Source organism: Bombina bombina, chromosome 3 (assembly GCF_027579735.1).
Source record: "Bombina bombina isolate aBomBom1 chromosome 3, aBomBom1.pri, whole genome shotgun sequence".
In the NCBI taxonomy this organism is placed as follows: Eukaryota; Metazoa; Chordata; class Amphibia; order Anura; family Bombinatoridae; genus Bombina; species Bombina bombina.
The window spans coordinates 1,097,511,390-1,097,535,796 of NC_069501.1; the positions used below are offsets into that span (position 1 = coordinate 1,097,511,390).

Consider the following 24,407-nt stretch of genomic DNA (forward strand, 5'->3'; position numbering starts at 1 on the left):
CCCTTCTTAATGTTATCAGCATAACCTTTACAGTATCTTTTAACCACTTTGTCCGATATTCTCTGATCATTTCTTGGAAAATAATTATTAGATATATACAAAAGTAAGTTAAACTAGAAATCAGTAAAGTTAAACAAGAAATTAAAATAAAAATAAAATAAAAATAAACAGGTATTTGTTTCCCCAAGATTTTTTAGAGAGAAGAGTTTTTTCTAAAAAGTATAACTTTAGTCTAAAATAAATGGGGATACATCTAGTTCAGAATTTAAACCCCTAGGGTTCAACGTATCATATTTGAATATTAACTCAGCCTCCTTTGTTAGCAGCTTTTTTTCAATATTCCCCCCTTGCCAATGTTTCTTTATGGTTTTAATTCCCCAGTATGTTAAGTCCTTTGTTTTCCCTTTATGAATGGTTTTAAAATGTTTATATAGATAGGTGTCCTCCAACCCTTTTTCTATGCTTCTTAAGTGTTCCCTAATTCTGTCCCTTATTGCTCTTTTTGTTTCACCGATATAAAACAAATTGCACGTGCATTTTAAAACATATATTGCACAGGTATGTGTACACCTAATCAGCTCTTTTATTTGAAAATGGTCTTGGGAATTGTTGAACTTAATTTCTTTGGTTTTTTTGCTATGCCCACAGGCCTTGCACGAATAGCATGGAAAAAAACCCATTGGTTTTGTTCCAAATAAATTTTTTTGTATTGTTAGTCTTTTGTTACTTTTCTGTCTTTTTAGTTCACTTGGTGCTAAGAGTGATTTTAGATTTGCAGCTTTTTTAAAGATGAAAGTAGGATTGTTTGGAATTTTTTCTCCTAGAATGCTATCCTCTTTTAAAATGTGCCAGTGTCTTTTTACAATTCTCTTTATCAGATTATTATCCACATTATATTCTGTAATGAAGGGTACCTTAATCTGTTCATCATCATTATTTTTTATTTATACGTTAAAAGAGTCTCCCTTTCAGTATTTCTGGCCCTTTGTATAGCTTTTTCAGTATGTTCTCTTTTATAGCCTCTTGAATTAAATCTTTCTTCTAGAATCTCAACCTGCTGTTCGAAGTCCATTAGTCTCGAACAATTTTTTCTAATTCTTAGGAATTGTCCCACAGGGATATTCTCTTTCCAAGTATTCAAATGACAGCTCTCAGCATGAATATATGTATTACAATCTACCTTTTTAAAGTGTGTTTTTGTTTCTATGGTGTCATTAATGGACATAATCTCTAAATCCAAAAATGTTATAGATGTTTTACTATAATTATGGGTAAAAGTCAGACCATACGTATTATTATTCATATCATTAAGGAGAGCTAAAAGTCCTGATTCTGGTCCTTTCCATACAAGCAGAAGGTCATCTATATATCTTTTATAGAGTACAAGGTTTGCACCATAGCTACCCCTGCCAAAGAAATGAGTCTCCCAGGCTCCCATAAATAAATTGGCGTAGCTAGGTGCAAACCTTGTACCCATAGCTGTACACTCCGCTTGTATGTAGAAAGTGTCGTTAAAAGAAAAATAATTATTTTCTAAAATGAATTTAATAGTTTTTAATATAAAGTTTTTTTGTGTTTCGGTCATATCTCTATCTGATGTTAGGAAAGTGTCTACAGCTTTAATACCTTTAGTATGATTAATTACGGTATAGAGTGACGAAACGTCACAAGTCACTAAAAACATGTCATCCTCCCATTTCAGGGAGTTTAGTATATTTAGAACTTGTGTGGAATCTCTAAGATATGAGTCCAATTTTTGGACATATTTCTGCAGGTACCCATCTACATATTTTGACAAATTGGCTGATAGGGAATCAATCCCTGAAATTATAGGCCTCCCCGGGGGATTAATTATACTTTTGTGGATTTTTGGGAGGAAATAAAAAATTGGGAATCTTGGGTGTTTTGGAGTTAAAAACTGAAATTCCTTTTCGTTGAGTATTTGGGATTTCTTGCCTTCTAATAAAATTTTGTTCAGTGTCTGTGTAAACTTAGTGGTTGGATCAAAGTCTAGTTTTTTATAAGTCTTATTATCATTGAGTAATCTATGTGCTTCTTTTAGGTAATTATGTGTGTCCATAAGGACAATTCCTCCACCCTTATCAGCTGATTTAATGGTCAGCTCAGTGTTATTTTTCAGATTATCAAGTACGGTTCTTTCTTTTTTGGTCATATTATATTTTCTTAATTTGGGTGGATTACACTTTTTTAAATCACTTAAAACTAGTTTTTCAAATGTGTCCAGATAATTACCTTTGGAATGTACAGGATTAAAATAAGATTTCGGTTTCAAATTGGAATGTATATATTTTTCTGTATTTACAGGTTGGGCAATAAGCTCTTTCTCAGCAGGATTTTTTAAATAAAATCTTTTCAGGGTTAGATTCCTTACAAATTTTTTAACATTAATATAAGTGTTAAATTTATTAAGTCTATTTGTGGGGGCATAAGATAACCCTAGACCTAGAACCTTCTCTTCTTCTGTTTTTAAATTAATACTGCTTAAATTAAAAATTCCCTGCTGACCTTTAGTTATCGTAGTCTTTTTGCTTCGTTTGAGCATTCCCCTTCCTCTTTTTCCTCTAAACTTCTTTTTTTCTTTTGGTTTGGTTCTTTTTCTACCCTGATTGGAAACATTTGATTGCCCCCCTTTAGTGGGCTCTTCTCTAAAAAAAGAGGACTGGTATTGGTATTTCTGTCTTCCCTCCCTTCTGCTTCTCTAAAGGCATCGAAACGATTATAGGTAGGGGTCCTCCACTGTTCATATTGATTATTTCTATCCTCTCTAAAATTCTCAACCCTGTGGGGTCTTCTTGGATACTGCCATTCTTTTTCCCTATTATATGGAGTTCTATGATCGTAATTGGTGTTATAGTAGTTGTATGACCTTGGTTCCCAATTTTGATAATTTCTATTGCCATATCTTGGATACCATGGTCTTTCATTGTTAACATTCTGACTATAACTGCGACTTGTACCGTATTCATTTTGTCTATTATATCCCTGTGTTTTATTGTGCATATTCTCATTTCTATATTGTTGGTTACTTCTGTGTTCATAAGTGTTCGAGTTTATGTGATTTTCTTTCCTTACTCTTTTTTCATATATATTTTCATTTTTAGTGCTTTTATCTGTGGTTTCCATTACCTCTTCGTTAGTTATGTCTTGTTGTGCAAGATTATCTTTAGTGTCCCTTTCCATTTTGACCCATTTCGTCCTTAGAAGGTCTTTATTTAAATTATCTAATTTTCCAATGATTACTCTCTGTCTTTCTTTGTATTCATTCTCATTTTTTCTATCTGTGAGTTTTTCTTTAATTTCCAAAATATTTTTCTCAATTTCTGCTAAAGTCCCTTTTCGTGATCTTTTCAATATATCTATTAAAGTGTTTGAAGCCTTTGTGAGTGTGTCCTTCCATTCTAATTGTAAATCTTCTTTTAAAGGAAAAGTGCAATTTTTCTTAATTTGTAAACCTCTTGGAATAATTCCTTTTTGTGTGTATCTGTTTAGAAAAACTAATTCCATTTTCTGCTTTAGTTCTTTAACTAGTGCATATTCCAAACTTTGCATAAGATCTGAAGTGTTATCAGATGAGATTGTGTCAGTGTGTGGGATATTATCATCTTTCATACTTAAAAAAATTTTGTCCCTAAAATCAAAAATGTCATCCATGCTTTCACTAGCCGCTACTAACAAATGAAGGAAAATAAAATAGTGTGTAGTGGTGAGTAATTGAAGTGCGCTAAGTGTAGGGTATCAGACACCTTAACTAAATAACAGATCCTTCAGACTGTTATAAATAAAAATGAGGCAAATTTGGGAAAAGAAGGGCGCTAGAAAAAGCTTAAGATACCCCTAAAAAAGCTTGATTAAAGATAAAAAATTACCGGGGACTTGATTAGACTATATATAAATTTTATACAAAAGATACAAAAGGAACAAAGTTTGAAATATCAGAAGAAATACCATCTTTGACCTCTATGAAGTTTTGACCAATGAAAACAAATGGATCTCTTTAAAAGGAGGAGGATAATGTGGGCTAGTCATTCTTGATAAAGCTCTGAAAGGAGTGAAACGCGTAGAAAACACTAGTACCACATATTGAATCATTATCAGACAGAGGAAAAGTTATCAACCCGGGTTGTAATCCTTTTCTATCCCCTGGCGGATAGCACCAACAGAGGTTCCATGCTGAGCAATAAGAGCAATCTCCAACTGTTATTCAAGTACTAAGAAACGTACCGGACAACAAAAGTTAAATAGACCGAAGCCCACGGAGGCTCTGGTTGGCTGGGAGAGACGGGCCCTTGATTCAGGAACTGTGACGTCAGACGCCGAGATCTCGAGGAACATCCACGAAGCACATTGAACAGAGATCGACTACCGGTAAAGTGTTACCACAAACGTAAGACGTTTAACTTGCTTAATCTCAGATAAAGTGCAGAGGCTTATACCTGCAAATAATTAATAGACCGGTCATCAAGAGTTTTTTCAGACTTGACATTTGAAACCAAAGATAGACACTATCCGATTAACGGCAATGTCCTAAGGAATGACCTTTTTAACATAACAGTATCTACCACTGCACTCTGGTATCTTTATATACATTGTTTCACTGATAAAAGTGTAATTGTGAAGTTATAGGGAGACGTCCCTTTTAAATATATTATATTTTTTATGTATGCTGCTTTTAAATTTATGTTTGTCTAATCTGATTTTTATAAAATTTATATATAGTCTAATCAAGTCCCCGGTCATTTTTTGTCTTTAATCAAGCTTTTTTAGGGGTATCTTAAGCTTTTTCTAGCGCCCTTACTTCTTTTCCCAAATTTGCCTCATTTTTATTTATAACAGTCTGAAGGATCTGTTATTTAGTTAAGGTGTCTGATACCCTACACTTAGCGCACTTCAATTACTCACCACTACACACTATTTTATTTTCCTTCATTTGTTAGTAGCGGCTAGTGAAAGCATGGATGACATTTTTGATTTTAGGGACAAAATTTTCTTAGGTATGAAAGATGATAATATCCCACACACTGACACAATCTCATCTGATAACACTTCAGATCTTATGCAAAGTTTGGAATATGCACTAGTTAAAGAACTAAAGCAGAAAATGGAATTAGTTTTTCTAAACAGATACACACAAAAAGGAATTATTCCAAGAGGTTTACAAATTAAGAAAAATTGCACTTTTCCTTTAAAAGAAGATTTACAATTAGAATGGAAGGACACACTCACAAAGGCTTCAAACACTTTAATAGATATATTGAAAAGATCACGAAAAGGGACTTTAGCAGAAATTGAGAAAAATATTTTGGAAATTAAAGAAAAACTCACAGATAGAAAAAATGAGAATGAATACAAAGAAAGACAGAGTAATCATTGGAAAATTAGATAATTTAAATAAAGACCTTCTAAGGACGAAATGGGGCAAAATGGAAAGGGACACTAAAGATAATCTTGCACAACAAGACATAACTAACGAAGAGGTAATGGAAACCACAGATAAAAGCACTAAAAATGAAAATATATATGAAAAAAGAGTAAGGAAAGAAAATCACATAAACTCGAACACTTATGAACACAGAAGTAACCAACAATATAGAAATGAGAATATGCACAATAAAACACAGGGATATAATAGACAAAATGAATACGGTACAAGTCGCAGTTATAGTCAGAATGTTAACAATGAAAGACCATGGTATCCAAGATATGGCAATAAAAATTATCAAAATTGGGAACCAAGGTCATACAACTACTATAACACCAATTACGATCATAGAACTCCATATAATAGGGAAAAAGAATGGCAGTATCCAAGAAGACCCCACAGGGTTGAGAATTTTAGAGAGGATAGAAATAATCAATATGAACAGTGGAGGACCCCTACCTATAATCGTTTCGATGCCTTTAGAGAAGCAGAAGGGAGGGAAGACAGAAATACCAATACCAGTCCTCTTTTTTTAGAGAAGAGCCCACTAAAGGGGGGCAATCAAATGTTTCCAATCAGGGTAGAAAAAGAACCAAACCAAAAGAAAAAAAGAAGTTTAGAGGAAAAAGAGGAAGGGGAATGCTCAAACGAAGCAAAAAGACTACGATAACTAAAGGTCAGCAGGGAATTTTTAATTTAAGCAGTATTAATTTAAAAACAGAAGAAGAGAAGGTTCTAGGTCTAGGGTTATCTTATGCCCCCACAAATAGACTTAATAAATTTAACACTTATATTAATGTTAAAAAATTTGTAAGGAATCTAACCCTGAAAAGATTTTATTTAAAAAATCCTGCTGAGAAAGAGCTTATTGCCCAACCTGTAAATACAGAAAAATATATACATTCCAATTTGAAACCGAAATCTTATTTTAATCCTGTACATTCCAAAGGTAATTATCTGGACACATTTGAAAAACTAGTTTTAAGTGATTTAAAAAAGTGTAATCCACCCAAATTAAGAAAATATAATATGACCAAAAAAGAAAGAACCGTACTTGATAATCTGAAAAATAACACTGAGCTGACCATTAAATCAGCTGATAAGGGTGGAGGAATTGTCCTTATGGACACACATAATTACCTAAAAGAAGCACATAGATTACTCAATGATAATAAGACTTATAAAAAACTAGACTTTGATCCAACCACTAAGTTTACACAGACACTGAACAAAATTTTATTAGAAGGCAAGAAATCCCAAATACTCAACGAAAAGGAATTTCAGTTTTTAACTCCAAAACACCCAAGAATCCCAATTTTTTATTTCCTCCCAAAAATCCACAAAAGTATAATTAATCCCCCGGGGAGGCCTATAATTTCAGGGATTGATTCCCTATCAGCCAATTTGTCAAAATATGTAGATGGGTACCTGCAGAAATATGTCCAAAAATTGGACTCATATCTTAGAGATTCCACACAAGTTCTAAATATACTAAACTCCCTGAAATGGGAGGATGACATGTTTTTAGTGACTTGCGACGTTTCGTCACTCTATACCGTAATTAATCATACTAAAGGTATTAAAGCTGTAGACACTTTCCTAACATCAGATAGAGATATGACCGAAACACAAAAAAACTTTATATTAAAAACTATTAAATTCATTTTAGAAAATAATTATTTTTCTTTTAACGACACTTTCTACATACAAGCGGAGTGTACAGCTATGGGTACAAGGTTTGCACCTAGCTACGCCAATTTATTTATGGGAGCCTGGGAGACTCATTTCTTTGGCAGGGGTAGCTATGGTGCAAACCTTGTACTCTATAAAAGATATATAGATGACCTTCTGCTTGTATGGAAAGGTCCAGAATCAGGACTTTTAGCTCTCCTTAATGATATGAATAATAATACGTATGGTCTGACTTTTACCCATAATTATAGTAAAACATCTATAACATTTTTGGATTTAGAGATTATGTCCATTAATGACACCATAGAAACAAAAACACACTTTAAAAAGGTAGATTGTAATACATATATTCATGCTGAGAGTTGTCATTTGAATACTTGGAAAGAGAATATCCCTGTGGGACAATTCCTAAGAATTAGAAAAAATTGTTCGAGACTAATGGACTTCGAACAGCAGGTTGAGATTCTAGAAGAAAGATTTAATTCAAGAGGCTATAAAAGAGAACATACTGAAAAAGCTATACAAAGGGCCAGAAATACTGAAAGGGAGACTCTTTTAACGTATAAATAAAAAATAATGATGATGAACAGATTAAGGTACCCTTCATTACAGAATATAATGTGGATAATAATCTGATAAAGAGAATTGTAAAAAGACACTGGCACATTTTAAAAGAGGATAGCATTCTAGGAGAAAAAATTCCAAACAATCCTACTTTCATCTTTAAAAAAGCTGCAAATCTAAAATCACTCTTGGCACCAAGTGAACTAAAAAGACAGAAAAGTAACAAAAGACTAACAATACAAAAAAATTTATTTGGAACAAAACCAATGGTTTTTTTTCCATGCTATTTGTGCAAGGCCTGTGGGCATAGCAAAAAAAACAAAGAAATTAAGTTCAACAATTCCCAAGACCATTTTCAAATAAAAGAGCTGATTAGGTGTACACATACCTGTGCAATATATGTTTTAAAATGCACGTGCAATTTGTTTTATATCGGTGAAACAAAAAGAGCAATAAGGGACAGAATTAGGGAACACTTAAGAAGCATAGAAAAAGGGTTGGAGGACACCTATCTATATAAACATTTTAAAACCATTCATAAAGGGAAAACAAAGGACTTAACATACTGGGGAATTAAAACCATAAAGAAACATTGGCGAGGGGGGAATATTGAAAAAAAGCTGCTAATAAAGGAGGCTGAGTTAATATTCAAATATGATACGTTGAACCCTAGGGGTTTAAATTCTGAACTAGATGTATCCCCATTTATTTTAGACTAAAGTTATACTTTTTAGAAAAAACTCTTCTCTCTAAAAAATCTTGGGAAAACAAATACCTGTTTATTTTTATTTTATTTTAATTTCTTGTTTAACTTTATTTTAATTTCTTGTTTAACTTTATTTTAATTTCTTGTTTAACTTTATTTTAATTTCTTGTTTAACTTTACTGATTTCTAGTTTAACTTTCTTTTGTATATATCTAATAATTATTTTCCAAGAAATGATCAGAGAATATCGGACAAAGTGGTTAAAAGATACTGTAAAGGTTATGCTGATAACATTAAGAAGGGAATATAAGCTTTATAAAAGATAAATTTCCCTTTAAGAACAAAATGACTCTTCCACCAAAGATACAAAAGGAACAAAGTTTGAAATATCAGAAGAAATACCATCTTTGACCTCTATGAAGTTTTGACCAATGAAAACAAATGGATCTCTTTAAAAGGAGGAGGATAATGTGGGCTAGTCATTCTTGATAAAGCTCTGAAAGGAGTGAAACGCGTAGAAAACACTAGTACCACATATTGAATCATTATCAGACATAGGAAAAGTTATCAACCCGGGTTGTAATCCTTTTCTATCCCCTGGCGGATAGCACCAACAGAGGTTGCATGCTGAGCAATAAGAGCAATCTCCAACTGTTATTCAAGTACTAAGAAACGTACCGGACAACAAAAGTTAAATAGACCGAAGCCCACGGAGGCTCTGGTTGGCTGGGAGAGACGGGCCCTTGATTCAGGAACTGTGACGTCAGACGCCGAGATCTCGAGGAACATCCACGAAGCACATTGAACAGAGATCGACTACCGGTAAAGTGTTACCACAAACGTAAGACGTTTAACTTGCTTAATCTCAGATAAAGTGCAGAGGCTTATACCTGCAAATAATTAATAGACCGGTCATCAAGAGTTTTTTCAGACTTGACATTTGAAACCAAAGATAGACACTATCCGATTAACGGCAATGTCCTAAGGAATGACCTTTTTAACATAACAGTATCTACCACTGCACTCTGGTATCTTTATATACATTGTTTCACTGATAAAAGTGTAATTGTGAAGTTATAGGGAGACGTCCCTTTTAAATATATTATATTTTTTATGTATGCTGCTTTTAAATTTATGTTTGTCTAATCTGATTTTTATAAAATTTATATATAGTCTAATCAAGTCCCCGGTCATTTTTTGTCTTTAATCAAGCTTTTTTAGGGGTATCTTAAGCTTTTTCTAGCGCCCTTACTTTTTCCAAATTTGCCTTAAAATCAAGTCCAAGCCAACTAACATCTAAGAAAGACAACGTAACAGTATATGTACTCACAAATCTTCATGCCTGGTTGTACGGTGTAGATAATACTATGATACCCCATTTTCTAAAGTTAGAGAGTTGAACTTTTTCTCCCTGAGAGACATATTCACCTCCTAGAGTGATATCTTATATGTAATTATGAAAAATAAAGAATCAAGCTTATTTTAACAAGAAGGAAATAACAACAAGTTGCAATTATATAAACATCGCTATAAAAAGAGTCACATATCAATAATTCTCACTCGAGTATGTCAATGCTATCAAGTTCTAAGTATTGCTATCCTCTTTTGAGGTGGTAAGTGGTGGTGGGAGAGTTAGGAAGGGCAAAGAACTTGCAGCATAGGATTGTATTGGGTATCTGAAAAAAAAAGAAAAAAAAAAAGATAAAAAAATTTTGTTAAAAAAAAAAAAAAAAAAAACTTAAAAAAAATCTTAGCACCCAGGTGGGAAAGTGCTTAGCACTCAAAGGGTTAAAAGTGTCTTAAAATTACATACTCTATCTGAATCATGCAAATTTAAATTTTGACTTTCCAATCCCTTTAATAAAATGTTTATCTTATTATTTAAAGGTCAATCCAGAGGAAAGAAACTAATAGTTAAAAAGGGACACGAAATATAATTTTTATTTCATCATTCAGACAGAGCATGCAATCTTAAAATACTATCTAAATTTACTTCTATTCTGAAGTTTTCCTTGTTCTCTGGGTACCTTTTTTTGAAAAATAAGGGACTTAAGCTCAGAAGCATGCATATGTCTAGAGCACTATTTGACAACAGTTCTGCAAGTTATCCATTTGCAAGAGCACTATATAGCAGCACTATTTCTGTCATGTAGTGCTCCAGACATCTACCTAGGTATATCTTTAACAAAGAATACTATAGAAACAAAACAAATTTGATAACAGAAGGTTTTTTTTTGTTTTATTTTAAATCGTATGCTCTGTATGAATCACAAAAGGAAAGTTGTTGGGTTTCATTTACCTTTAATTATTAGGAACATTTTAAATTAAAAAACAACAACTAAGTCTGCACACCTTGTACAACTAATACTTTTTGGAAGCACCTTTTACGTTTATTTCAGCAGCAAGTCTTTGTGACTAAGCCTCTATTAAATTTGCACATCTAGACTTTGGAATTTTATCCCAATCTTTTTATGAGGGGGTCTTCTGCGTACAGCTCTCTTTAGTTAATTCCACAAGTTTTAAATGGGATTGAGGTCTGGGCTCTGACTGGGTCATTCCAAGACTTTGATGATTTTCCTTTTCTTAAGCCATGCGTTGATCAAGTTAAATGTGTGCTTTGGGTTATTGTCATGTTGGAATGTGAAATTCCTCTTCATCTTTCTGACAGAGGCCAACAGGTTTTGTGCCAAAATATATTGATATTTGGAGCTATTCATTATCCCATCTATCTTGACAACAGCCGCAGCCTCAAACCATGATGTTACCACAGCCATGCTTCAGTCGGTATGGTGTTCTTTGGATAATGAACTTGGATTTGTGAGAAACATATCTTTTACAATTTAGGCCAAAAAGATGAATCTTTGTCATGTCAGACCGTAGCACATTTTCCAATATGGCTTATGGTGACAATGAGTAATTTGACAAAATTTAGGCTTGGATGTTCCTTTTTACAAGAAAGGGTTTTTATCTTGCCACCCTACCCCATAGCCCAGACATGTGGTCACATGCAAGGAGTAACTAGTAGCTGCCAGAAATTAATGTAGCTGTTGGCCTCTTGTAGCCTCCCTGATAAGTTTTCACCTCATCCTCTCATCAACCTTTAGAGGGTCATCGTGATCTATGCAGTGCCTTTGTGGTGCCATATTTTTTACATTTATTTAATCTATATATCCCCCCCTCTATTTAACCCCTCAACGATGTTGGTCGTTATGCCCTTAAGGACCCTGTACGTTGCTGCAGTCCTGGGCTTCTCTCTGCCGCGATCTCGCTCAAAATAGCGAGATCGCACTATTTCTGCATGCCCCACGAGTGGGGCACTGCAGAAATAAAGTTGCAGAGTTGTCGGTGCAGAGAGGGCCACTCTGTGGCCCTTTCTGCTTCGGCCAGTGATGGTGCCATTCATTGGTGGGTGGGAGCAGTAGCAGGGAGGCGGGCCATCGCTGCAGGGACTTCCTGATGCTGTGCGTGCAATACATCAGGAGCGTGTGGGGGTGTGTGCGCGCACGCTACATTAATATGATAGAGGGAGTAGGAGGGAAATATCATTTTTGTAAAGGGATCTGGGAGGGGGGGTAGGGTGGCAGCTACACTACAGAAAATGACTTATGGAAAAAACCCCCACAAAACCCCCCCCAAAAACACATGTAATATGGCGAAATGGGTACTGGCAGACAGCTACCAGTACCCAAGATGGTGGAAGATAGGTAGAGGGGGGATCCATCACTGCAAAATAAATATTTTTTTTTTTTAAATTGCCTTTTATTTTAGTACTGGCAGACTTTCTATCAGTACTTAAGATGGCGGTGACAATTGTGAAGTGGGGGAGGTAAAAGAGCTGTTTGAGGGGGGTCAGGGAGGGATCAGGGGGTGGGATGTGTCAGGTGGGAGGCTGATCTCTACACTAAAGCTAAAATTAACCCTACAAGCTACCTAATTAACCCCTTCACTGCTGGGCATAATACAAGTGTTGTGCGCAGCGGCATTTAGAGGCCTTCTAATTACCAAAAAGCAACACCATATGTCTGCTATTTCTGAACAAAGGGTATCCCAGAGAAGCATTTACAACCATTTGTTCCATGATTGCACTAACTGTTTGTAAATAATTTCAGTAAAAAAACTAATTGAACGATTTTTTTTATTTGATCGCATTTGGCGGTGAAATGGTGGCATGAAATATACCAAAATGGGCCTAGATCAATACTTTGGGTTGTCTACTAAAAATGGTTTATACATGTGAAGAATTATTCAGGTATTCCCGACAAGATATCAGTGTACCAATTTCACTATCGCTAATTTTGAGAAAAAAAAATGGTTTGGAAATAGCAAAGTGCTACTTGTACTTATTGCCCTATAACTTGCAAAAAAAGCAAAGAACATGTAAACATTGGGTATTTCTAAACTCAGGACAAAACTTAGGAACTATTTAGCATGGGTGTTTTTTGGTGGCTGTAGATGTATAACAGATTTTGGGGGTCAAAGGTAGAAAAAGTATGTTTTTTACATTTTTTCATCATATTTTATCATTTTTTTATAGTAAATTATAAGATATGATGAAAATAATGGTATCTTTAGAAAGTCCATTTAATGGCGAGAAAAAACGGTATATAATACGTGTGGGTACAGTAAATAAGTAAGGAAAATTATAGCTAAACACAAACACAGCAGAAATGTAAAAATTGCCATGGTCCTTAAAGGGACATGAAACCCAATTTTTTTTTTTTCGTGATTTAGAAAGAGCATGTCATTTTAAACAACTTTCTAATTTACTTCTATTATCTCATTTGCTTCATTCTCTTGATATCACTTGCTGAAAAGCATATCTAGATAAGCTCAGTAGCTGCTGATTGGTTGCTGCACCTAGAGGCCTTGTATGATTGGCTCACACATGTGCATTGCTATTTCTTCAACAAAGGATATCTAAAGAATTGAGCAAATTAGATAATAGAAGTAAATTGGAAAGTTGTTTAAAATTACATGCCCTATCTGAATCATGAAAGTTTAATTTTGACTAGACTTGAAAAATGGCCTTGTCCTTAAGGGGTTAAATAAAATCCACATACTGAGTGTTACAAATATAAAACTTTAGAGTAAAACGTTACAATAACACAACTGTTTGTCCAATCTTAAAGCAGCAGAGCACATTTTTATAATTAAGCAAACCAAACTACAAACTTTTTAAAAAGAGGAAGAACTAGAAAGAGGTAGACTATCACTGTTTATAACATTCTGTTATTCACTCTTTCAGAAACTTTGTATTGAAATGCAAATATGTCAACATGTCCTGGCTGACGCTGGCACTCTTTTTGCAAGCTATTTTGCCTTTAGCAGAGAAGAGACGCTCATATGGTGTTGAGGTGCCTGAGATGCATAAGTAGGGTTTTTGCCAATTTTGCCAAAGTGGGATATTTCATAATTTATTAAAAAAAAAAAAAAAAAAAAAAAAAAAAGTCAAAAGTGCTAAGGACTAGGGGCTGTTTCCGCACGAACCTTCAGGCTAGCCGGAAACAGCAGTTATGAAGCAGCGTTCTAAAGACCGCTGCTCCATAACTTGTCTGCCTGCTTTTAGGCTGCAGACATCAATCTGCCCGATCCTATATGATCAGGCTGATTGACACCTCCTGCTAGCGGCCGACTGGTCTCGAATCTGCAGGGGGGGGGGGGGGGGGAGCATTGCACAAGCAGTTTTATCAATGTGCGGTGGACATGATATGCTACATCGTATCATGTCTGCTCGCACTTTCATAAATCAGCCCCTATGTATTGATAACAGGACAAAGCAATAGCATGCAATCAGCTAATAATTGTGCAAACAGATAATAGTGCACATCAATTCAAATAACAACTCCCATCAATCTAGGGCTAAGTGTGAATAATAAGCTCTGCACTATATCATGCAAAGCATAGTCCTAAATCACCTGATTTAAAATAAACAATTCAAATGATGACTCCTGTTATTTCTGGGTTGCACATAATCCAGGAGTAGTTGTAAACTTAAAAAGAAACGTATACTGTCCTGAAAAAGTGAAAAGTAAACTTCTATAGACACCCTTTAGGCTAAGGACATAATCATTAAACACAAACCATGGGCCGAAGTTCATCGGAGTGAAGCAGCTGGTGCTGTGTGCAAACCAACTAATCACAGACCAACTAATCGATAATGAGATTCGTTGACAACTATTTTCATAATCGATTATATTGATTAGTTGTTGCAGCTCTAGTTTTGACAGTACTCCATGGTACATACAGTGCATTTGAAATTCTTTTATATCCCTCTCCTGATTGGGAATTTTCAACAATTAGCTCTAGCAAACTATTTCTGGACCATGCCTCTATCAGTAGGATGCAACCCAAAACATTCAAGCAAATCCTACAGCAACAGCTAATTTTTATCTAGATTTAATCTGAATTGCTTTCATTGATGGCAGGCGTATGCTATTTAGACGTTTTTTATATTTTTCATTTAAAAATAAATGGCTTGTGTATGCGTGTGTCTACATCAACAAAACCACAGCTAAATCTATGTTAAATTAAAAAAAAAAAAAAATTATATATCCCAGAGGCAATGAGATTTTTTTTTTGTGAAAATTTTTCTGCAGGTCATTTTTAAATACAAATTAGGCAGTTATACTAAAGCACCAGCTCAATTGCAATGTGTTGATTAACTGGAGAGTAAAGCAAAGTTTTAAAAATGTCTCAAATGTTTTTCCTTTTCTCTCATAGTAATAAAAAAGGGTGCATTGCTCATAACAACATCTTACACTTAGAAGAAAAAAAATCACTGAGAGCCAGTGAACAATAAATGCACTGCTTCTTTGCAGCGCTGCTCCATATTTGACCATTTTCTTCAAACAGCAGTTTGCTCTGTATACACTGTGTTAAGGAAAACACAGTGCGACCAGAGCAAAGCTCTGCTTGAAGAGAACAGTCAAATGTAGAGCAGTGCTGCAAAGTTAAAGTGCTAACAGCTCCTGCATGTATCCCATTCTTTCTGCAGAGACGCTGCATTTTCTGCGATGACATCTCAGATCACAGCATGTTCTGCCTTGGGGAAGAGAGATCTCTCTCTCTATATCTCTCTCTAGAGATATATAGTCCCATCAAAAAGTTGCACTCTCAGGTTTTTTCACATCAAAGTCAGCTATATTTAGATGACGTTTCAGAGATATAGAATCTCTTTTATCAGATCAAAAGTGAAAATACAGAATATATAGTGTATCAATTAGTGTCATAACCTCTCACCCTCCTCTCCAAAATCCACGCCAAATTATGTGTTGGAACGCATATGCGTTCCACAAAACCGGAAGTAGAAAAACATACACTTCCGGTCTCACCGGACATAGGACGAAACCTAAAATTAATTTAAATAATATTCTTATTCAAACAAATGTGTATTTACATATTAAAGTGATAATTTGAAGTGAAATTCTTAAGCAACTCACAAATAAGCCCCAAATTACGGGTGTGTGTTGAGAAACCGCAAACCGGAAGTTGAAATGGTCACTTCCGGTATCGCCGAGTATTGTAAAATGTATTAATGTATAATGCCAAAAGCAAGAAGAACATCAAATGTATATATCATAATAGTGATGCATATCTACATGCAAGTCACAAAATTCTACGGTCATATTGCTTGTTGTAAACAAGGTGATGAGTGTTCAAACATTGGTGTTGCCATAGAAATGTGAAAACTTTGTGCACTACACACCTATTGTGTCAGTGTGAAAGCATAAACATCTATCTATCAGATTTCAAATTGATCTATCTGGGAGGTACATTATACTGGACTTGTGTGGTTCAAAAAAGCTTTGAAGTATCTTGAATGAGGCCTGTTTTACATGTGATGCGAAATGGTCTATTGAGACAGTAAATACAATCTACAGTAACTTAAAATTCCAACAGTGAAGCAAAATGTGAAACAATATGTCTATTCTGTGCAAATTGTATGGATCTTATCCAAATGGATACGTTTAGGAGGAGATGCAGTGCTAACTTTCCATGTAATGTGGTACTTTCCACATAGGTTGTGCCACCGCTCATTAGGAAGTGGCATCAATGATTGAAATTGTATATAGTTAGCCCTATTTATTGGGCATGGATGCTGAGATACATATATATGTTTACATTTTATTTGTATATTTGTAGAATTGTGAAAATGTTATTTCCATGTATGACTTAGCCTAAGATTAAGCATACGTAGGATTGGTCATTACTGAATATAAGATACAATGATCGTACATGTCTGGATTCAGAGTATCCTTGCATGTAGATAGATTTGAAAATAATTTGACTTAATGTTTATGCTTTTACACTGACACAATAGGTGTGTAGTGCACTACGTTTTCACGTTTCCATGGCAACACCAATGTTTAAACACTCATAACCTTGTTTACAACGAGCAATATGACAGTAAAATTGTGTGACTTGCATGTAGATACGCATCACTAGTATGATTTATACAATTTGATGTTCTTCTTGCTTTTGGTATTATACAATACTCTGCGATACCGGAAGTGACATCATTTTAACTTCCGTTTTGCCGTTTCTCAACACACACCCGTAATTTGGGGCTTATTTGTGAGTTGCTTAAGAATTTCACGTCAAATTATCACTTTAATATGTAAGTACACATTTGTTTGAATAAGAATATTATTTAAATTAATTTTATATTTCGTCCTATGTCTGGTGAGACCGGAGGTGTAGGTTTTTCTACTTCCGGATTTGTGGAACGCATATGCGTTCCAACACATAATTTGGCACGGATTTTGGAGAGGTGGGTATGTGAGAGTTTGTTATGACACATTGTTACACTATATATTCTGTGATTTTTACACTGTATTTTTACTTTTGATCTGATGAAAGATTCTATTTCTCTGAAATGTCATCTAAATAAAGCTGACTTTGATGTGAAAAAAACCTGAGAGTGTGCAACTTTTTCATGGGACTATTGTATGCTTTGCTGCACCCTGGTGGCTGAACTCGGAGGGAGGATTCGTTTTTCTACTGTGTTATATATACACACGCATACTACAAATACACTAATAAGGATGCCTTACAAATGTTTGGCTCCTAAATGTTTAGCCTTGATTCTAGATTTTGAATAAACTGGCCAACATCTGGTGTACAAAATCTTTTAAACAATATAAGTTTACCCAAATTATATATATTTTTTAATAAAGAAAAATAATATGTAGCATATTGGAGAATGTGGCATTGAGATTGTAATTTGTAAAATCTGGTCAAAATATTGTGTGAATCTTGGACATGCTCAGTAGGTGCTGGTGCCTCACAAAGTGTGCAAATAAAAAGATTTTGCACATTTAGATAATGAAAGTTTAAATTTGATTTGAGGTCCCTTTAGCTCCACGGGAGTCAGCACAATGTTATCTATATGTATGAAGTAGCTGTCTCTTGTGAAAAGCTACTAAAAATGCATGTGAAAATAGGCTGTCTATAGAGGCTTAGAAACAGGCAGAAATTTAGAGGTTTACGTGTAAGAAAGTAAATTAATATAACAATGTTGTTTGTGCAAAGCTCGGGAATGGGTAGTAAAGACGTTATCTATCTTTTTGTACAACAATAATTTTGGTGTAGACCTGTCCCTTTAAACAACTTTCTTCTATTACCAAATTTGCAGCCTTCTCTTGGTGTAGATTTGTTTCACCAAGACAAATGTAAGAAACACGCATGTGGTAGCGAATGTTTGTTTTTCAATACCTCAAGAAACCCAACATACATTTTATAGAGATTAGAAAGAGGTTTATAATGCAAAAAAAAGACTTGTCAACAAGGTTGTTTCTCCGAGACAAAAACTTACCAGCCTCTTCTGGTTTAGAACTTGTTCCAGCAAACTGGGCCGTGCTGGACGATCCCCTACAGAACCAGTCTTTTGCTTTGTAAGGGCAATTGAACATTCTGGGTTATCCTAAGTAGAAAAAGATAAAATAACTACTCGCAAGCAGTTTAGAAGACGCACAATAATCTTTTTTAAGATACAAGTTACATTAACATGTGGGCTTTTAGCTACATTTTTAGTTTTAGCATAGGAACAACATATTAGAAAAATGCCAGAAACTTTTGGCAATCCCTATAAAATATATATGATAATATAGTATACTCATAGACAGCTGTGATGCCTATAAAGGATCCTGTCACACCAAGCTAAATGTTAGATGTGCTAAAAACGTGATAAAAATAAAAAGTAAACTGTGAATTTAGCGAAAATATTTATGTGTGAATGGATACACTGTCCCAAAAAAAGCCAGGAAAGGCGAAACACGTGTCGAAACATTTATTAATCCTGGGACAAGTGAAGGGACATTTGGGTATTAAGAAATATTGTTTTGTCCTCAAATATTTTTGGGGATTGTGATACAATATACGTACCATTGTCCACATACCACTGATGTGCCTGTAAGGGAATTAGAGTTATTTTAACAAAATAAATTTGAAGATACACTGAAGGTGTGGCTGGTTGTGCGCCTAACATAACATTGCCCCAATACGATAAAGCTCAGAACCACGTGAGTAATAAAAAACTGAATTTTGCAGTTGGTTCTCCTAATAGGATTACACTATTGTCTCCCTCTCTCCTTTCTGATGTGTTGTTTTGGAATCATAAGAAGAACTTGAGGAGAAATCTGGGGCAGTGTATCCATTTACACATAAATATTTTCACTAAATTCACTTTTTATTTTTATCACGTTTAAATGTTTTTTATTAAATTTGGCGCTTCTGTGTTTTTCTTCTTCCAGATTGTTTTGAACCCTAAGGATCCTGACCTCCCTACGACAGAGAGCTGCCTCTACTCCCCTAGGAGTATATTTTGGACTTTTGAATATGTTTACCATTATTTGTTTACCAATGGTTGGCTGATATTTTGTTTTATTTTTTTTGTATATTTGTGAAGAGCGCCCCTAGAGAAAAAAATAGTGCTAGTACATTTTTTTTTCTTTTATTGAATTGTTCATCATATTTTATTTATTACAGATATCATTAAATGTTAGATGTGTCTGGTAGTGGTCAGCTGTGACGGAAATCCATGGGTGTCTTGGGACTCAAAACCAGGGTGCCAGTGGCTACCTGGTTTGTCAAGCATTGATTTAAATTAAAGACTTTTTATTTTCAACTTGGGTTGTCCCCATTTCATAGAAATTCATTTTTTAAAACACGTAGTAATTATTAAAATGTTTGGTCATGTGAGCTGCTAAGCAATAATATAATTAGCTTTCTCGGATTTGATTTTAAGGGACAGTATTGTAAAAAATGAAATGCACATCTTATGAGTTGAACAGTTATACTCGCGTGAGCTCTCGCAGCATATTAACATATGATCCATTTGTTGCTTGCCAGAAAAAGATATAACTAAGAGATATTACCAACTAGCGATATCGAATGACTATATTTTAATCTCGACTAGAATTACAAACTAGATTAAGAGATCGTGGAGCAGAGGGAGCAGTGATCCCCTGTGATCCCCAGTGATCCCCTGTCTCTGACCTCCAGTTTACTGGTGCAGGTCATGGCCTGGTCGCTCTTTTTCTTCTTATACTTGTCTTTGTACATTTTGTTGCGGTGCTTCTTACACATCCAAGGCTTCCGCTGCTTGGCCACCTGGCTGGTGGTTTCCTGGCAGCCTTGGTAGGTGCAGCTTTTGGTCACTACGTTGTCATTGTCACCGGAGTTTTCATCGTCTTCAAGTTCCTCTGGACTGGCGGTGCTGTCTCTAGGGTCCGATGTGTCCAGCAAGTCGCAGCTTTCGTCTTCGGGCTCCGCGACCATCATGTTGTAGAGGAGCACCGTGGCGTCACCATCGGCCTGGTACTGGCTATACTGCTGCAGCTCCTGCTCCCCGTTGCCAGCATCTCGGTCATCCTGCTGCAACACAACCAGCAAGCCTGGTCTATGATTATCGGGTTGGGGTTCTTCTTCCTCCTCCTCGTCCCTTGTCGATTGCTGCATTGCTTAGCGGCGCCACAGGAATCAAAACAAAACTAATAACCTAATAGTGCTGACAGCGACCAATACTGTATTTACCTCCAACCACGAGAGCGCGCTTTATTGACAGCACTAAAAATGCCTAGATTTGCGCATGCGCGTGGGATCAGCTACTTGTTGATCACGTGATCTGGTTTCGGCTTTATGCAAAGCGCGATATTTCTATTTACTATTTGTCTCAATGCGCTTCCTATTAGCTTATTAGTTAACATGGATTTTCTGTTGATTAATGAAAACAGGAATATATAGCAACTAGTTCTAAATCCCATGTACACAGGCCATTTTTTGCAGTACAGCATTCCCACCCCTTGCTCTCCCTCTATCCCCCCTCTCTTTTGCTCTCTCTCTCTCCCCTCTCTTCTGCTCTCTCTCCCCCCTCTCTTTTGCTCTCTCTCTCCCCCCTCTCTTTTGCTCTCTCCCCCATCTCTTTTGCTCTCTCTCCCTCTCCCCTCTCTTCTGCTCAATCTCCCCCCCTCTCTTTTGCTCTCTCTCCCCCCCTCTCTTTTGCTCTCTCTCTCCTATCTCTTTTGCTCTCTCTCCCCCTCCCCTCTCTTCTGTTTTCTCTCTCTCCCATCTCTTTTGCTCTCTCTCCCCCCTCTCTTTTGCTCTCTCTCCCCCCTCTCTTTTGCTCTCTATCCCCCTCTTTTGCTTTCTCCCCCTCTTTTGCTGTCTCTCTCCCCCCCTCTCGTTTGCTCTCCTCTCGTTTGCTGTCTCTCTCCTCTCTTTTGCTGTCTCTCTCCCTCTCTTTTGCTCCCTCTCCCCCTCTCTTTTGCGCTCTCTCCCCCTCTCTTTTGCGCTCTCCCCCCCTCTCTTTTGTGCTCTCCCCCCTCTCTTTTGTGCTCTCTCCCCCTATCTTTTGCGCTCTCTCCCCCTTCTCTTTTGCGCTCTCTCCCCCTCTCTTTTGCGCTCTCCCCCCTCTCTTTTGCGCTCTCTCCCCCCTCTCTTTTGCGCTCTCTCTCCCCCCTCTCTTTTGCGCTCTCTCCCCCTTCTCTTTTGCTGTCTCTCTCCCCCTCTTTTGCTGTCTCTCTCCCTCTCTTTTACTCTCTCTCTTCCCCCCTCTCGTGTGCTCTCTCTCTCCTCTCGTTTGGTGTCTCTCCTCTCTTTTGGTGTCTCTCCTCTCTTTTGTTGTCTCTCTCCCTCTCTTTTGCTCACTCTCCCCCTCTCTTTTGCGCTCTCAGCCCCTCTCTTTTGCGCTCTCCCCCGTCTCTTTTGTGTTCTCTCCCCCTCTCTTTTGCGCTCTCCCCCTCTCTTTTGCGCTCTCTCCCCCTCTCTTTTGCGCACTCTCCCCCCTCTCTTTTGCGCACTCTCCCCCCTCTCTTTTGCACACTCTCCTCCCTCTCTTTTGCTGTCTCTCTCCCCCCTCTCTTTTGCTGTCTCTCTCCCCCTCTCTCTTTTGCTGTCTCTCCCTCTCTTTTGCTATCTCTCCCTCTCTCTTTTGCTGTCTCTCTCTCACTCTCTCTATCCCCCCTCTTCTGCTCACTCTATCCCCCTCTTTAGAGCTCTCTGTCTTGGCCCGGCATCTGGCCACGCCCATGTCACGCCGACCACGCCCACTCCGCAATCGTCAGGCCACGCCCACTATGCACCCGCCCGGCCACGCCCACTCCACCACACAACGCCAGGGAGGTCAGTTGGAAGGCCAGATGTGTTTGTCCTCGCGTACAGTCTCTACTGTGCATGACAGCTTCAGACAAACACACTTGACCTTTTATTATATAGGATGAAGTACCGGTTTGTTCTATCTAGTAAGAATTACAAAACTCTCTATATGATTATTAGTAGAAAACACAAACTTATACTGTATTGGTATCTGATAATCTGACTCTTTAAAAGGTTAAAGAGATACTAAACCCAAGTTTTTCTTTCATGGTTAAGATAGAGCATGCGATTTTAAGTAACTTTCTTATTTACTCCTAAATAAGAACCCACCCGGCCACGCCCACTCCACCACACAACGCCAGGGAGGTCAGTTGGAAGGCCAGATGTGTTTGTCCTCGCGCACAGTCTCTACTGTGCATGACAGCTTCAGACAAACACACTTGACCTTTTATTATATAGGATGAAGTGCCGGTTTGTTCTATCTAGTAAGAATTACAAAACTCTCTATATGATTATTAATAGAAAACACAAACTTATACTGTATTGGTATCTGATAATCTGACTCTTTAAAAGGTTAAAGAGATACTAAACCCAATTTTTTCTTTCATGATTAAGATAGAGCATGCGATTTTAAGTAACTTTCTTATTTACTCCTATTAATAAATTTTCTTCGTTCTCTTGCTATCTTTATTTGAAAAAGCATGAATGTCAGTTTAAGAGCCGGCCCATTTTTGGTTCAGAACCTGGGTAGCGCTTGCTGAATGGTGGCTAAATATAGCCACCAATCAGAATACCCTAACCAATGTTCTGTGTGATATTGAGATTGGATCAGCCAATAGAATGAAAGCTCAATCCTATTGGATGATTGCAACAGCCAATAGGATTTTTTCAACCTTAATTCCGATTGGCTGATAGAATTCTATCAGCCAATCGGAATCTAAGGGACGCCATCTTGGATGACGTTATTTAAAGGAACCTTAATTGTAGAAGAAGTCGTCGATGGAAGAGGATGCTCCGCGTCGGATGTCTTGAAGATGGAGCCGCTCCACACCGGATGGATGTAGATAGAAGATGCCGTCTGGATGAAGACTTCTGCCTGGTTGGATAAAGAAGTCGGTCCGCTTGGATGAAGACTTCTGCCGGCTTCGATGAGGACTTCTGCCGCTTCGTTGAGGATGGATGTCGGCTCTTCAGAAACTGTAAGTGGATCTTCGGGGGTTAGTGTTAGGTTTTTTTAAGGGTTTATTGGGTGGGTTTTAATTTTAGATTAGGGCTTGATCTTTTGAAAAAGAGCTAAATGCCCTTTTATGGGCAATGCTCATACAAATGCCCTTTTCAGGGCAATGGGGAGCTTAGGTTTTTGAGATTAGGTTTTTATTTGGGGGATTTGGTGGGTTTTACTGTTGGGGGTTGGGGGTTGTTTGTATTTTTTTTTACAGGTAAAAGAGCTGATTTCTTTGGGGCATTGGTAGTTTATTGTAGGCTAGGTTTTTTTTTATTTTGGGGGGCTTTTTTATTTTCATAGGGCTCTTAGATTAGGTGTAATTAGTTTAATTATTTGATAATTTTTTTTTATTTTGTGTAACTTAGTGTTTATTTTTTTGTAACTTAGTGTTTGTTATTTTGTGTAACTTAGTTGTTAGTTTTTTGTAACTTTGTAATTTTTACTAGTAGATTTAAATTATTTGAGTAGGGTTAGGTTTTTAAATATATAATATATTTAATTTAATTTGTAGTTTAATGTAATTTTAGTATAACAGTTAGGGTAGATTAATTATTAGTTTAATATAGTTTATTGTAATTTTAGTATAACAGTTAGGGTAGATTAATTATTAGTTTAATATAGTTTATTGTAATTTGAGTATAACAGTTAGGGTAGATTAATTATTAGTTTAATATAGTTTAATGTAATTTTAGTCTAATAGGGTAGATTAATTAATAGTTTAATATAGTTTAATTTAAATCTAAAGGTAAGTTTAAATTTATTAAAAGATAGGGATGAGGTAATATTTAATATAAAATTAGCGGGTTGTTAGGTTTAGGGGTTAAAAGGTTAATTTAGTTTATGGCGATGTGGGGGGTTGGCGGTTTAGGGGTTAATAGGTTTAGTTAATGGTAGTAATGTGGGAGGCCAGAGGTTTAGGGGATAATATATTTAGTTAGTTGCGGCGGGGTCCGGGAGCGGTGGGATAGGGGTTAATAAGTTTATTAGAGTTGCGGCGGTGACGGGGAGCAGCGGGATAGGGGTTAATAACTTTATTTAGTTGCAGCGGGGTCCTGGAGCGGCTGGATAGGGGTTAATACATTTATTAGAGTTGCGGCGGGGTCCGGGAGTGGCCGGATAGGGGTTAATACCTTTATTAAAGTTGTGGCGGGGTCGGGAAGCGGCGGGATAGGGGTTAAACAGTTTAG

General features: G+C 36.4%; 1 protein-coding gene across 3 annotated transcripts in view; it reads right to left on the reverse strand.

Annotated features, from left to right (window-relative positions):
- RFXAP (regulatory factor X associated protein) overlaps positions 1-20,458 on the reverse strand; it is a 30,783-nt gene extending 10,325 nt beyond the window's left edge. The window contains exons 1-3 of one of the 3 annotated variants that reach the window (XM_053708439.1): positions 19,899-20,458; positions 18,217-18,324; positions 9,745-9,833 (exon numbers count right to left, since the gene is read on the reverse strand). In XM_053708439.1, the coding sequence (XP_053564414.1) occupies positions 9,768-9,833; positions 18,217-18,324; positions 19,899-20,360 (636 nt within the window). In that variant the 5' untranslated portion in view covers positions 20,361-20,458 and the 3' untranslated portion in view covers positions 9,745-9,767. The other 2 variants (XM_053708438.1, XM_053708437.1) reach the window with 2 other exon arrangements.
- Positions 20,459-24,407: the final 3,949 nt, after the last annotated feature.